The sequence below is a fragment of the Geotrypetes seraphini genome, chromosome 4, assembly GCF_902459505.1.
Source record: "Geotrypetes seraphini chromosome 4, aGeoSer1.1, whole genome shotgun sequence".
NCBI lineage: Eukaryota > Metazoa > Chordata > Amphibia > Gymnophiona > Dermophiidae > Geotrypetes > Geotrypetes seraphini.
This window is the reverse complement of record NC_047087.1, coordinates 237,502,167-237,515,734: the sequence shown is the minus strand read 5'-3', so window position 1 is coordinate 237,515,734 and position 13,568 is coordinate 237,502,167. Positions and strand designations below refer to the sequence as shown.

The following is a 13,568-nucleotide window of genomic DNA, read 5'->3' as shown; positions in this document are numbered from 1 at the left end:
GTCAGATTTGAAAAGTGTATCCTTCCAGAGCTGCTGTTAGACCACGAACTTGAGCTAGGATTTAACAGAGAGAGGAAAAGTATTTTTGTTTGTTTTGTTTACACCACAGGACCAGTGTGGGTAGGAGAGGGCAAAGGGGGTGAAGGGGCTATAATAAACCCATCAGGATGTTTCGAACAAACCACCCAATTGGGCAGGAAAATCGAATCGAAAAAGCGATTCAATAGGCTGAATCAAATCAAATTTTTTTTCCTGAATCGGGCAGCACTAGTTTGCAGTGCCTGACAGGGAGGGAAGGCGCGCTGGGTGCAGATCCTGGCAGGGCACTTTAATATTAAGCCGCTCGACACTTACTCAAGTCAACCATTTTTCCTCCTTTTGGGGAGGGGGAAATGGGTGTCTCGACTTATATTTGAGTATATGCTGTAATCCAAAATATTGCTAAAAGCCAAATTATTGGGAAGACGAAAGACACACTCAATTACTACTGAATTTCTTGGTTACCAGTTAAGGCACACATAATAGTTTGAGTTCTTAATTTCATTAAAGCACCTACAGAATATTCAGAATACTGCAGTGAAAAATTTCTTCACATCAAAAGTATGATCAAATTACACCACTTCTTCACACTAGACATGGCTTCCTATGGATTATATGGAGGTAGCCCAAAGTATCTGGAATGGACCATCAACTGCTATCAGCAAGGAAGGACTCCTCCAAGATCTCCACAAAATGTTCTGCTGGTTATCCTTTCCGTGACAAACATAACAATGAAGACAGAACCTTTTCAGTTAACTTTGGCATTATGTATGAAGAGAACTATTTGAAATTTCATATATCATTAAAGAAATGGTTGGGGGAACGAACAAGTCTTGTTGATCTGGGTGGATGGATTTATTACATTTTCTGGATATGGGAGAGATAAGAGTGGAGTCTCTGAAATTGGAATATTGGTAGATCAACCACATTATTTAGTTGAACAAGATCCATGTAGCGTCTTTAGAGGGTTCTTTTTTGGAAAAAATTGTTTGCTGGATTTTTATATTCTACTGGTCTTTAAGCCCGTTACATTAACAGGTGCTAGAGTAGATGTCTGTCTGATTTTTTTTCTTTGTCTCTCTATCCTTGGATGTTGGCTGTCTGTCATTCTTTCTGGCTGTGTCTCTCCCTGGCCCCGTCTTTTTTTCTGTATGTCACTCCGTCTCTCTCTCTGGCCCCCTGCTTATATTTTTCTGTTGTGCCATCCCTGACTCTCCGTGGCCCCCTTCTGTCTCCCCCCCCCCCGAGCAAAGCTGTCTGCCCCCCAGCACACTACTCCCCCCAAAGGAGCCCCCTTTCCCTCTCCCCCTCCAGTTCCTCCCTGTCTCTCCGTGGCCCCCTTCTGTCTTCCCCCCCCAAGCAAAGCTGTCTGCCCCACAGCACACCCCTCCTCTCAAAGCAGCCCCCTTTCCCTCTCCTGTTCCTCCCTGTTTCTGCGTGGCCCCATTCTGTCTCCCCCTGAGCAAAGCTGTCTGCCCCCAGCACACCCCTCCCCCCAAAGCAGCCCCCTTTCCCTCTCCTTTGAGAATTTTTACCAGCTGTTGGAGTGAAACGACACCCTCCCTCTCAGTGAAACTGCCACCACCGCTCAAACTCCTTCACGTGCCACCAGCCGGCACGCACCGCCAGTCAGCACAGACTCTTCAAGCCGCCATAAACAGAATCTGGCCACGGAGGAACACAGCACATATCAGGTAGCACAGCCTTCTAAGTGTGTATACGCGCTTAGAGGATTATTATAGTTGATTGTAAACCACACTGGCAGTAAGAAATAAATGAAGTAAAATGCACTAAATTTAAAAATACTGTTGAATAAGAGCCAACACCCCTCAAAATTTAGTGTTACCTTTCCTGCAACCGATTCTCCATCATAAAATAAAAAATGTTTTTCAACTTTGCCATCTTCAGTTTTGATTTCTGCCGTTTTCCTTGTTTCTGCATCATTCAAAACAACATCGATCTCGCAAATAGGACCAAACAAGCCTCCAAGAAAACTCTAGAAGAGAAGTTAAAGATTTACAAATCACATGGAACACTCAGCATAAGAACAGCGTTAATAAAAGTGCAATGCACCACTTTATCTGTATACCATTAGTTATCAAAAAGATGAGGAAAGCAAAAGTAATAACAGTGAACAATTCTTACCTACTAACATCTTACTATATTTCATTCTACTTAATAGCATAAAATTTACACAAGATTCAATTACAATCTTTTTAATTCCAATCACTATCGTAGTTCAGATGGAAAGAAGCCTTTTCTACAACCGCATGAACCAAACCAAAGTAGACATATCTCCATGTATTAAATGGCAGGTAAATATTTTCTATTAAGGGCTCCTTTTACAAAGCCACGCTAGGGCCTTAACATGCGGAATAGCGTGCGCTAAATTGCCACTTGCGCTAGCCGCTACCGCCACCTTTTGAGCAGGCGGTAGATTTTCGGCTAGCGTGCACTAATCCGGTGCGTGCGCTAAAACTGCTAGCCCTAAGTGTTCATCCTGAATTCTTTAGTTTTCATGTACCTTTAAAACGATACAAATATTTGGGGGGAGGGGAACTCCCAAAAGACAGGCAACAATATTTAGTCTTAAAAAGGGGGACCACTTACATCAAACATGTCAAACTCAAAGGGCAACATGAGCCAAATAAGCAAGGTTTAAATTTATGTGGGCCGCAAAAAATCTAAATCGTCATTTTTCGAAAAGTACAGAATAAAAAAAACAAACTTGGCATCTCTTCTATGCTACTATTTTTTCTATTCACTTCCTCTCCTACATCCATCTCTGATTTTAATCTTTTCCTTTGTTTTCCTCCATTTATTTTTCCACATCCATTTCTATTTCTCCAGGGTTTTTTTTTCTAACTCCTCCCTTTCTCTCCCTTCCAGCATCTTCTCCCTTTTTCTCTTTCCCAAAAATCTCGGTTTATAATTGAGTAACTATTCTGAGTGAAAAAATATTTCCTCCTATTGGTTTTAAAAGTATTACTCTCTAACTTCCTCAAGTGTCTCCTAGTCTTTGTAAATCTTGATGCAGTAAGAAAATCGATCAAATTGTACCCATTCTACAATAGAGAGTTACACGGGGACAGAAATCAAACCCATCCCCTCCCATTTCCAGTAGAATCAAACCCGTCCCCGTCCGTCCCTGCTATGAGTCAAACCCATCTCCGCCCGTCCCTATAAACTTCAGAAGTAGTTATTTCATTTAATTATGCTATTGAATTAAAGGCTCTGATAGAGACCCATTTACAAATAAGCAAAGACACTTTATTAATTTGGAAATATTAATTGGTAAGAATATATACTTTGTAAATGGGTTTCTACCAGAGCCTCTAATGTAAATATAAAATATAAATACTCGGCTGATGAGGACCCCCAAGCTGTCAGCTGAGGACTTCCTCTGCAGTTGGCTGGGGGGTTCCTTTTGCCAAGCTTGGCAGGCAGCAGTAGCGTCCCTGAGTCACAGATGCTGGCACGTGGCTCATGGATGCTGCCAACGACTGCTGCACTTGGTGGAGAGGAGTTCTGGCCATCTCTAGAGGTGGTCCTCTGCTGGCGGCAAAGGTCAGCAAGTATTTCAACACTGTAGAAATAAAACCAGAAATGCATCTCCTTTTCTTTTGAACACAATACAAAGACATCGGCGATATACATTTCCCAAAGCTAACATATTTTAGTCAATAAATTCCATTTTTAGCTTTGTTGTCTGGAGACTTATTTTTCCATCAAGTTGGTCCCAGTTTCTTTTTCCCCCTTTCACATCTTCTGTAAATTCTTCTGTTGCTGTCCATTGGTTCCTCCTACCATGGTCCAACATTTATCCCCCTCTCATCCCCCGGATCATGTGCAGCATCTTTTGCCCCTGCCCACCAGCCCATTGCCCAACATTTCTCCTTCTATCACCCCTCTCCAGCACCATGCCACATCTCACCCTCCATTCCCTTCACCACTATGTCCAACATTATTCCTTCTTGCATCCCTTTCAATCTGTCCCCACTGTTCCCTTTCCATCACATTTCTCCCTCTCATCTTTCTCTTCCCTATCATCTATACCTCACTCCCTCTCTATGACCAAAAATTCTTTCTTCCATTCCCTGTGTACACGACAATCTCTCTTTCCCTCTCACTGATACACTCATGCCCAATTCTCCCTTTCTATTCCGTCCCCCACTTCAGCATCTATTTCCTTCCTTTACTCCATCCACTCTCCCAAGTTCATGCCTTCTGTGTCCAAAAACGCACTCCCTCCCGTCCTCTTCTCTCCCCTCTGTGTCCCGCAATTGCCTCCCATGTTCGAGTCCAGGTGCAAAATGTGGGGTCAACAGTGTCTCTCTCCTTTCCCTTCTCCCCATGGTTTGGCATGTCTTTCCCCTTCTGCATGGTCTAGCATTGTGTAGAGAAAAAGCTTCCGGGTTGGCAAGAGGAGAAGCCAGACCATGGGGACGAGGGAAAGAAGAGAGATACTACTGGGCTGCATAGTTTGTGGGGTGGGGGAATGACAGACAATATATGCTTCCACTGGGGGAGCCTGGGCCAAGAATGGGGGGACTGTTGGTAGCTCTTACTCCATATCATCTGCCTGCTCCCATGCCTGCCTGCCTGCCTGTGTCCCCAATATCTTTCTCATATGCCTCCACAGCAGAATGTTATCCTCTTTTGCTGCTGTATCCTGTTATCCTCTTTTGCTGCTGTATCCTGATTACCTAGGCTATGGTGCTGGGATATGTACTACCATATTTCCCCGAAAATAAGCTCTAGCATCATTTTCGGGGTAGGTCTCAATATAAGTCCTACCCCAAAAATAAGCCCTAGTCCCAGGATTCACCGGTAACTCTTCAACCTGCCCCTCCCCCCGCCACCGTGCAGCCGAACCTCTGCTGACCCTCCATCCTTCCCTCCCTGCCGACCACGAGCGAGCCCTACCTTCAACCGAAGCAGCATCGGGCCAGCAGCACTCTAAACAGGCTGCTTGGCCTTGTCCATCGGAGATTTCACTCTGTCGCATTACTGATGATGTCATGCAGCTCGAGCTGCACCTTGGACCTATTCCCCTCCTACCTATATGAGAAAATTCCCGCACAGGCCATCTCATCTCTTACCAAACTTATAAATTCTGCCCTATTTTCTGCAGAAATGGGACATATTGCCCTGTCCCCATTACTGAAAAAAAGCTGACCTATACCCCTCCTCACCTTCCAACTACCGCCCAATAGCAAATATTCCCCTCCTGACCAAGATGTCCATCATATCTACCCAACTCTCATTCTATTTAGAGAGATTCTCAATTCTCCTTCCTTACCAATATGGCTTTAGACCCAACTTCAGCACCGAATCCCTATTGGCCTCAGTAATCTCAAAGGTTCAACAACTTCATTCTCGTAATAAGTTTGCTGTTTTTCTACAATTCGACCTTTCTGCAGAATTTGACGTTGTCCATCACGGTCTACTATGTTACTATGTTATGTTACAATATTCTTATTTTCCAACTTTCTGAGATTGGCATTAACTCTACAGTCCTAGACTGGTTCTCGAAATTCTTACGCTCCCGCTCTTACACTGTCAATATGAATGGCACCTCCTCAGAAACCGATTTGTGGAGTCCCGCAGGGCTCACCTTTATCCCCCATTCTCTTCAACATCTATATATCCTCTCTGAAACTCCTCCACCTTTCCCCCCTGGAAACACTTTACACTTACGCTGATGACATCCTTGTCCTCCTCGAGACCGACTTGAACCTCACCAACCTCTCTGAGAACATTTCCTCATGTATAACAAACCTCCAATCCTGGGCCTTCACCGTACAAATGAAACTAAACGAGTGCAAAACAAACCTACTTTGGCTCGGCCCAAAATTAGATCAGCTACCCACCCTCATCCCACTGTCCTATGGCACCAAACTGCAGCTTGAGTTCTCTAGCAACGTTCTGGGCATCATAATTGACTCTACACTATCCTTCAATGACCACCTCAACTCCTTGGTAAAAAAATGCTTTTTCAGCCTTCACATGCTGAGGAAAGCGAGATCCTGTTTCCATCATTAACACTTTGCTGTCCTCGTACAATCCATCATCCTTTCCAGATTGGACTATTGTAACTCCATCTACTTAAGCCTAACAAAGAAAAGCTTTCAAAGACTTCAGCGGATTCAGAATACCGTAGCTAAACTAATCTTCGCAAAAAGTAAATTTGACCATGTCTCCCCACTCTGGTCCAAACTTCACTGGCTTCCAGTAGTCTCTAGGGTCCACTTTAAATGCGCTTGCCTAACTTTCAAGATCCTACATGGCATCCTTCCTCCCCTTATCCCTCTATCTTGGAATTCCTCGAATCATATCACCAGAGCCACCCAACAATTCAAACTATCCTTCCCATCATTAAAAGGCATATCCCATCCTGGAAAACTAGGGTCATCCCTCTCCTTCAGAATCACTGAGCTCTGGAACAACCTTTCTACCCCACTTCGGAATCTGGGTGCTCTCCAACTTTTCCGAAAACATCTGAAAACTTGGCTATTCTCAAAAATGTAATATGTCCTCCTCTTTGCTATACTAAGTCCCTCTAAACTTTCTCTTTACTGTCCTGTTACCCTCATTGGAGTTCTTCTCTATACCTTTTCTTGTAAACCGTGCCGAGCTCTACGATTGTGGAGATGATGCGGTATACAAACTTAAGGTTTAGTTTAGTTTTCTTTTCCTGCTTGCAAGAATGCCTGACCTTTTTCCAAAGTTGAAACAACCTACACGTGAATATCGTATTGCATCTCTAGAAGAGCTTTCTTCCGCCGTTACCCAAGCCATTCAGCAACTGAACAAAAACAGTGTCTTGGATGAATAATGAAGCTTGCCAGACATTGGGACTCGGTCATTGCAAAGCAGGGAGACTATATTGAAGGACTATAAAGAAATCCTTGAAGAAAAAAAAAAAAAACATGTAAATTTTTAAAAAAATAGTGTGCATTATTTATGAAATGACCCTCGTAGTCCCATCTTATTTTACAGAAAACAGATATTATTGGTCCAGCATCTTGTTCAAAACTTTTAAGGGAAAGGGAATAGGGTGTGTTTCAAATATAAACACAATCTAATCATGAGTATGGATGGGCTGGGATTACCAAACTTAGATTTGTATTGTAGGGCTTGCCATCTATGACAAATTGCAGACTGGAAAAAAATGACTGATGATTATACCCAGATTCATATTGGGTGGCTTCAATATCCCTCCTTGCTACAAGTTATGTTTTACATGCAGCTCCTAGCAAATTACTTCATCATTCAAAGATCAGTTGTCTAATCGCACCACTCTGTAGACTTTGGATTTGGCTTTGTACCTCTTCAAAATAATTTGGACATTCCACTGGGACATTTTAGTAGCTCTTTTTAAAAAAATGGGCACAAAAAGGCATTGCTCTATTGAATCTCTGTATAAGTGAGGATGAGAAACATTTTTCTTTGCTCCAGTTATGCAAGGAGTACCAAAGTCAAAGAGTGGATTATTTGGTCTATCTACAAATGAGGCATTATGTTTCTTCACTACTGGCAGAAGCTTTGATTGAAGATGTTACTGAACTAGTGGAAGAAGTTTCATTATGAAGAGTGACAATATCCCAAGGGTGTCCTTTTAGGAACAGTCTTGCCACAATTGACTTTTCAAAAGCAAGCTGATGCCTGGTCCAAAGACCTGGGGACTATGATATCTTCAGATCTTTTACGTATACTGTACTTATATGTAAACCTTTGGCGAAATTACTTCTATGATTTATAGAGAAAGCAGTATAAATTTCTTTACAGAGCTTGTATATCCCTCAGAGGACTTCTTCATGGGAGTGGTGCAAAGTAGTGCTGCCCGATTCACCAATTTGCTTCGGTAAATTGATTCGTTGTCCGAGAAAATCGGGCTCACTGATTCAGCGACCCCACCCCGGTGAGACCCGACATATCACCAAGGCCTCCTAAAACAGCAGCAACATTCTGAATGGGCTGCTTTGCAACCTTCCCCAACACAGGAGAGGGAAGCCCTAGTGAAGTAGCCCATTAAGAGCGCTGCTGTTGCTTTAGGCCTCGAAGGTATGTCAGTCTCACAGTGTGTGTGCGTGGTGGTGGGGGGGGGGTTGTCAGCGGGGTGCTACTACACAAAGGATGGGAGAGAGAGATACTGTAGAAAGCTGCTAAACTAAACTAAACCTTGGGTTTATATACCGCACCATCTCCGTAGACGCAGAGCTCGACACGGTTTACAGGAAATATGATGAGAGAGGAACTCCAGTGGAGGGTTTAAGAATTAGGTGTAAAAGAGTGAGGATGGTGGGAGAGGCCTAAGAAGGGGAAAGTGTTACAGTTTTGAGAATAGCCAGGTTTTTAGGTGTTTAGGTTTTGTGCAGCTGCTGCACAAAAGGATGGGTGGGAGGGGAGGAAAGATGCTGCATATGGGGGGAGAAAGGAGAGAAGAAGAATTGGGATGGAGGAGAGAAAGGAAGAGATGAAACAGAGGTTGAAAGGGGTGAGAGGGAGAAGTCCTTCATATGAGTCCTTCAAGAGACAGAAATGTTGCACATCATAATGTAGGGGAGGAAGGGAAAGATACTGCATGAAGGAATAAAGAGGTTTGACCCAGGTAGAAAAAAAATAATTTTATTTTCTATTTTGAGATTACAATATGCCAGATTTGAAATGTGTATTTTGCCAGAGCTGGTATTAGACAGCGAGCGTGAGCTAGGACCTTACAGAGAAAGGAAATTTTGTTGTTTACACCGCAGCCCCAGCATGGAGCTGGACAGGGCAAAGGGGGATGGGGTGGGTAGAAAGACTACAAAATAAACCTAACAGAACATTTGAAAAAAATGCCTGATTGGGCAGGAAAATAGGAAAAAAAAAAAAATCTAATCTAAATATTTTTCTCTGAATTGGGCAGCACTAGCACAGAGTAGTTATTTGAAGTTATCAAAGCATGGTGACCCTACAACATATGTGATGGATATAGTCAGTATCTCAGCACTTTTGGGCTTACGTTTCACTCAAGGTTCACCATTTTCTCATTTTCTATTTTATTTGACTGCTATGACACGGTTGTGCTGAAGCTGAATAGAATAAGTTAATTCTGTTACATTATGAGGCTCATTTTCAAAGTACATAGTCTTACAAAGTTCCCAGTGTTACTACAGAATTTTTAAGTCTTAAGTGCTTTGATAATGAGCACACGTTTCTCATAGATAGAAGAGCTATTCTTTTACAATGAAGTACAGTGGCTCCAAATAGGACTCAATAGTTAAATGTTATATGCTGTTATGATTAATGGAGTCCAAATTATCAAAAAGCCTCCAATGAATGTTAGAGGAGGTCAAAAATGAATTATTCACCAACAAAGACCTGCTCATAAATTTCAGTATTGCCGATAGCACCACTGTTCTTTCTAATTCTATGTAAACCGAATGCAGGTGAAATACCAGTTTCTGGGGAACCACCTGTTCAATTACTTGCTAGGTATTCACCTGGGTATCTCTCATAGAGAACATGCACCACAAAGCGCACTGCGGGTACTAGCCAAAAACATCATGTGCATTCACTGTCATTTTTAAAATTATTTTTAAATTCTAACAATTCTTATCAAAAAGTGCTATGTACAATACAAAAAATTTTTTCCAATCAATGTGTGTGTCACTTCATTCCTCCATAAGAGGAGAAAAAGTCAATTTTCAAAAGTTGCAACCACAATTTTAAAGGTGCTTAAACTTATCTGGAGATGATCGCAGCTGTGCATGTCATATGGAAAAAAAGGGTGCCTTAACTGAATGCCCTAGAGACCCCCCTCCTTCCTCAGGGGCATACTCAGAAGCTTAATCCGCTGCCATCCAAACAAACAACTCCAATGCTGTGACAGAGGAACAAGTGAAGAAAGATCATTTAATAGCCAGGAGACCTCCCAGGCTCTGCCCTCTCCAGCGTGCAACGTAATGACATCAAGAGTATAGCACTGAACCATGCAGTGACATGGAGAGTGGCTCTGGCTACAGCTGAGTCTAACCATTACGTCTTCATCGCTTCTGACAGCCAGCTGTTAACCACTCTACTGAGTCATTCATGCAGTACGGTTTGTATAAGCGTAAAGTATAGATCCAAAATTGTTCTCTAGACAATAAAAAGGGGGGGTTTTTCTCCGTCAAAATTAGTAAATATTTGGTCTATAACAAATCGTGGTCAATATGTTCTCTCTCTATACTGTGAACCACCATGAGCCCATTTTGTTTCTTTGTTTTAAGAGAGCTGTGATGTTCCGTCATCCTCACTCTCGCTGTCCGAACTGTGCTGCCCACATACAGTTGACCACAGAGACAGTATATGGTGTATATCACATAAGTGGAATCACAAGTAGTAGGTTTCCTCAAAGTGTACTCATGTTTGGTCTGTGGGTGAGTCCAAGTTTTTCCTTCTATAGTGGTATTACAACAAGAACAATGACCACAAGCACTATGACCTTTCGGTCCTTCATTGTGTATGAAGTTCTCACTTATTTTAGATCTCACAAGTCCAACTGCCAATTTTTTTCCTCTTGTGAAGGCAATACAAGGATGTTCCTTAAAAATAGGAATTTAATTGTAACACTTCCCAATGCTTGCGTATGCTCTTCGCTATATTCTGAGCTAGTGAAGTGAATGACAGCACATAAACTTGTTTGTCCCTGCTCTCTTGTGTGGTTTTCATAATAACAAGTCTCTGTTTGCAAACTTTGCCCTTAAAAAGGCTTTATGAATGATCCAGTTGGGGTAACCCCTGGCTAATAATTTTGAGGTGAGTAATCTTAATTCCCTAAAAAAAGTCCTCCATAGATATACATATGCGTTTGATTCTTAAAAACTAACCTATTGGTAAGGCTTTTTTCAAGCCAGACGATGACAGCTAGTGTATTGTAAATATTCTTTTCCGTGTCTTTATGGTGGACTTTTATGGTAAGGGTTTGTTCATGTTTGACAACAGCTGTATCCAAAGAAATGATCTTTTCAAAATCTCAAGCGTATGTAAATTGTATATACTCAGCACAGGGCAAATTTGCTGGTCATCTGACATATGAAACTCTGAGTTACTCTGTGCTCAAAACCAGATGGCCAGCAAATTTGCCCTGTGCTGGGCTTCACTGTATATGATATATCTCACTATTGTACGCACAAACAAATTTCCTTTCACTCCACTACCGTCAAGGTTGATGGACACCTAATGTAAGCATCATCGCCAAACATGGCTTCTGTCAAATCTCTTCAATAAAGTTAGTTTTAATATTTTGGGTTCTTGGTTTGTTGTACCTTACTCCTCTTCCTTTACTGCTGCATTATTCGCGAGGTTATGCTGCTTCTTTGTTCTGGCTTTATTTCAAGTATAATTACACAAATTGAAGAGTACCAATATCTGCAAACACAGCTGCCAAACAGAGCTGCTCAGATGCAGACATGCAAGAAACTACTAAAGGACTCTTGAGGGCTTGATGTTAACACAGGACATCTATGCAGAATATTTTTAAAACATGTTTATTTTATGACTACAGTATACTATAAAGGCAAAAAAAGCCCCATCTATATGCCTTTATAAAACAGGTGGTCAAGCCATATTAAACCCCCTCACATAAAGTTACAGTTGCTTTGAAAAAGGTGTAAATATTTGCAAATACTATACTTCTACCCAGTTCTGACCAAAATGAACCCTATGGCATCTATCCACCCAAAAAGTGGCACACTCTTTAAGGATGCCTACATTTTATATACCCATTTGCAATTTTGTAAGAACCCTTTCTTGAATGCAATACATTTACACTCAGAAAACACATCATATAATTTACCCCCTGAAAATGCAGCTGCTCTACTACACAGCTTTTCAACTCCAGTCCTCAAGAGCTACAAACAGGTTTGGCCCTCAGGAAAGGCTGAAGCAAGGTAATACCAGGAAACCCTGTTTTCAGGCACTCTCCAAAAACAAATAAAGGGCACAACAAAACCATTCTGTAGTGCTAAAACTAAAATAAATAAATAAAAACTCTGGCCCTACAAATGCTTCCTAACGACCACATACACTAGACTTAATGCATAATAAATCAGTAAACCACCAAACTAACATAACCCAAAGAAAGTATCTTGAGGCGGACAACCATTGTTTTAAGAGGTTGTTCGGCAAGTGCAAGGCTAGCATAGATTATTGTCTCCACTATCTTACCAATCATACCAACTTCCTGAAAATGAGTAACGACGTGCAAGACCTTTCATTAGCAAATTCCTTGCCTTTTGACACTTGCCATTCCCTGCAGCCACAAAGTACTGAGTCGTCCGAGGAAGGAGCTTTGAAAACAGACTTAAGCTCCCACAAGCTAATGTAGAGGAGAGGCTGTGACAGGTACTAAACTCTTCCCTGCACTTTGCGCGGGCCAGAAGACCTTAGCACTAACCGCAGCCTCAAGCCGTGCCCGCCTCCACTGCTGCCTCTCCCCCCCCCACGCTATCAACCCCACACCACCGAAGGACCACTCCACCCACTCCAATCCGTTCCCTTCCACAAGAGAGGCCTAGGTCGGTCTCGGTCATCTGAAATGCCCACGAGTTCCCAACTCAGACCGCACGGATAAAAAGAAAGCCCAACAACACCCTTATCCCCGGCCGCTACCCCTACTCACCATCTTGATTGCTGTTGTCTGTTTGTTTGTTTCCTTTCAACCCCCCTCAGAAGTAGACAACTGCCCACCTTCCAAGGCAAAACTCCGGCGCCCAACCCCTCACCGTCATGTGACCTTACAACCGCAGCTCGGCCTGACGCCTCTTGCCACGTGATGCTCCCCCCTCTTGTGCTTGTACTCCAGCGCGCGATTCTTACGCTTCCGACCGCTTCGAAGCTGCTCAAGAGAACGCGAGAACTGGAGGTTGGCCGTACGTAGTTTGGTGTTTTCGGGCACGAGCAGAGAGGGCAGGGCTTGCTGATGAAAGACTAGCAGGTTTGTTTCTGCTGCACCCCTGACAGATGGATCTTAAAGGCACCAACTAATACACCCAAGGGAATCTCAGTAAAACTCGTATGCCACCACGAATATTACGTGAATTACTACCACCGGAAAATAAAACTTTTAACCTCTGTTATGCCTATCTATACAGAAAATGCTGCAATTCAAATCACGTCTCTAAATCTGTATATTATGTCTATATTGTAAATGCTGTGTCCACCATGTCTGTACTTTTAGTCCGCTTTACTGTGAATGTACTCTTAACTCGGCTAAATAAATAATACTGTCAAAGGATGTAGTTTTTGGGGTGCGTGAGCATCCCTAATATTGAGCGAAATGTTTTATTGTATCTGAGGGAGGTTTAATTTATGCTAAGTTTAGCACCCAGCATGCTGATAGTTTATGGGTCTCAAACTGTGGAATGAGCTCCCTTTAGAATTACGATGTCAACCTTCTCGATACTGTAAAAGAACTAGACAGCTTGGCTGTTTATTCTTAATGATGATTACTTTTTATTTGACGGAGTTATACTGGAGTGATTTATGGATGGGGATTAGAT

At 42.4% G+C, this 13,568-nt stretch overlaps 1 protein-coding gene across 4 annotated transcripts in view; it reads right to left on the bottom strand.

Moving 5' to 3' along the window:
* Positions 1–12,881, bottom strand: part of VPS26A (VPS26, retromer complex component A) — a 131,168-nt gene extending 118,287 nt beyond the window's left edge. For 2 of the 4 annotated variants that reach the window (XM_033942281.1, XM_033942283.1), the window contains exons 1-2: positions 12,689–12,880; positions 1,886–2,035 (exon numbers count right to left, since the gene is read on the bottom strand). In XM_033942281.1, the coding sequence (XP_033798172.1) occupies positions 1,886–2,035; positions 12,689–12,691 (153 nt within the window). In that variant the 5' untranslated portion in view covers positions 12,692–12,880. Of the gene's footprint in view, positions 1–1,885; positions 2,036–12,688 lie in introns of all 4 variants that reach the window. The other 2 variants (XM_033942282.1, XM_033942284.1) reach the window with 2 other exon arrangements.
* Between the last annotated feature and the right edge of the window lie 687 nt (positions 12,882–13,568).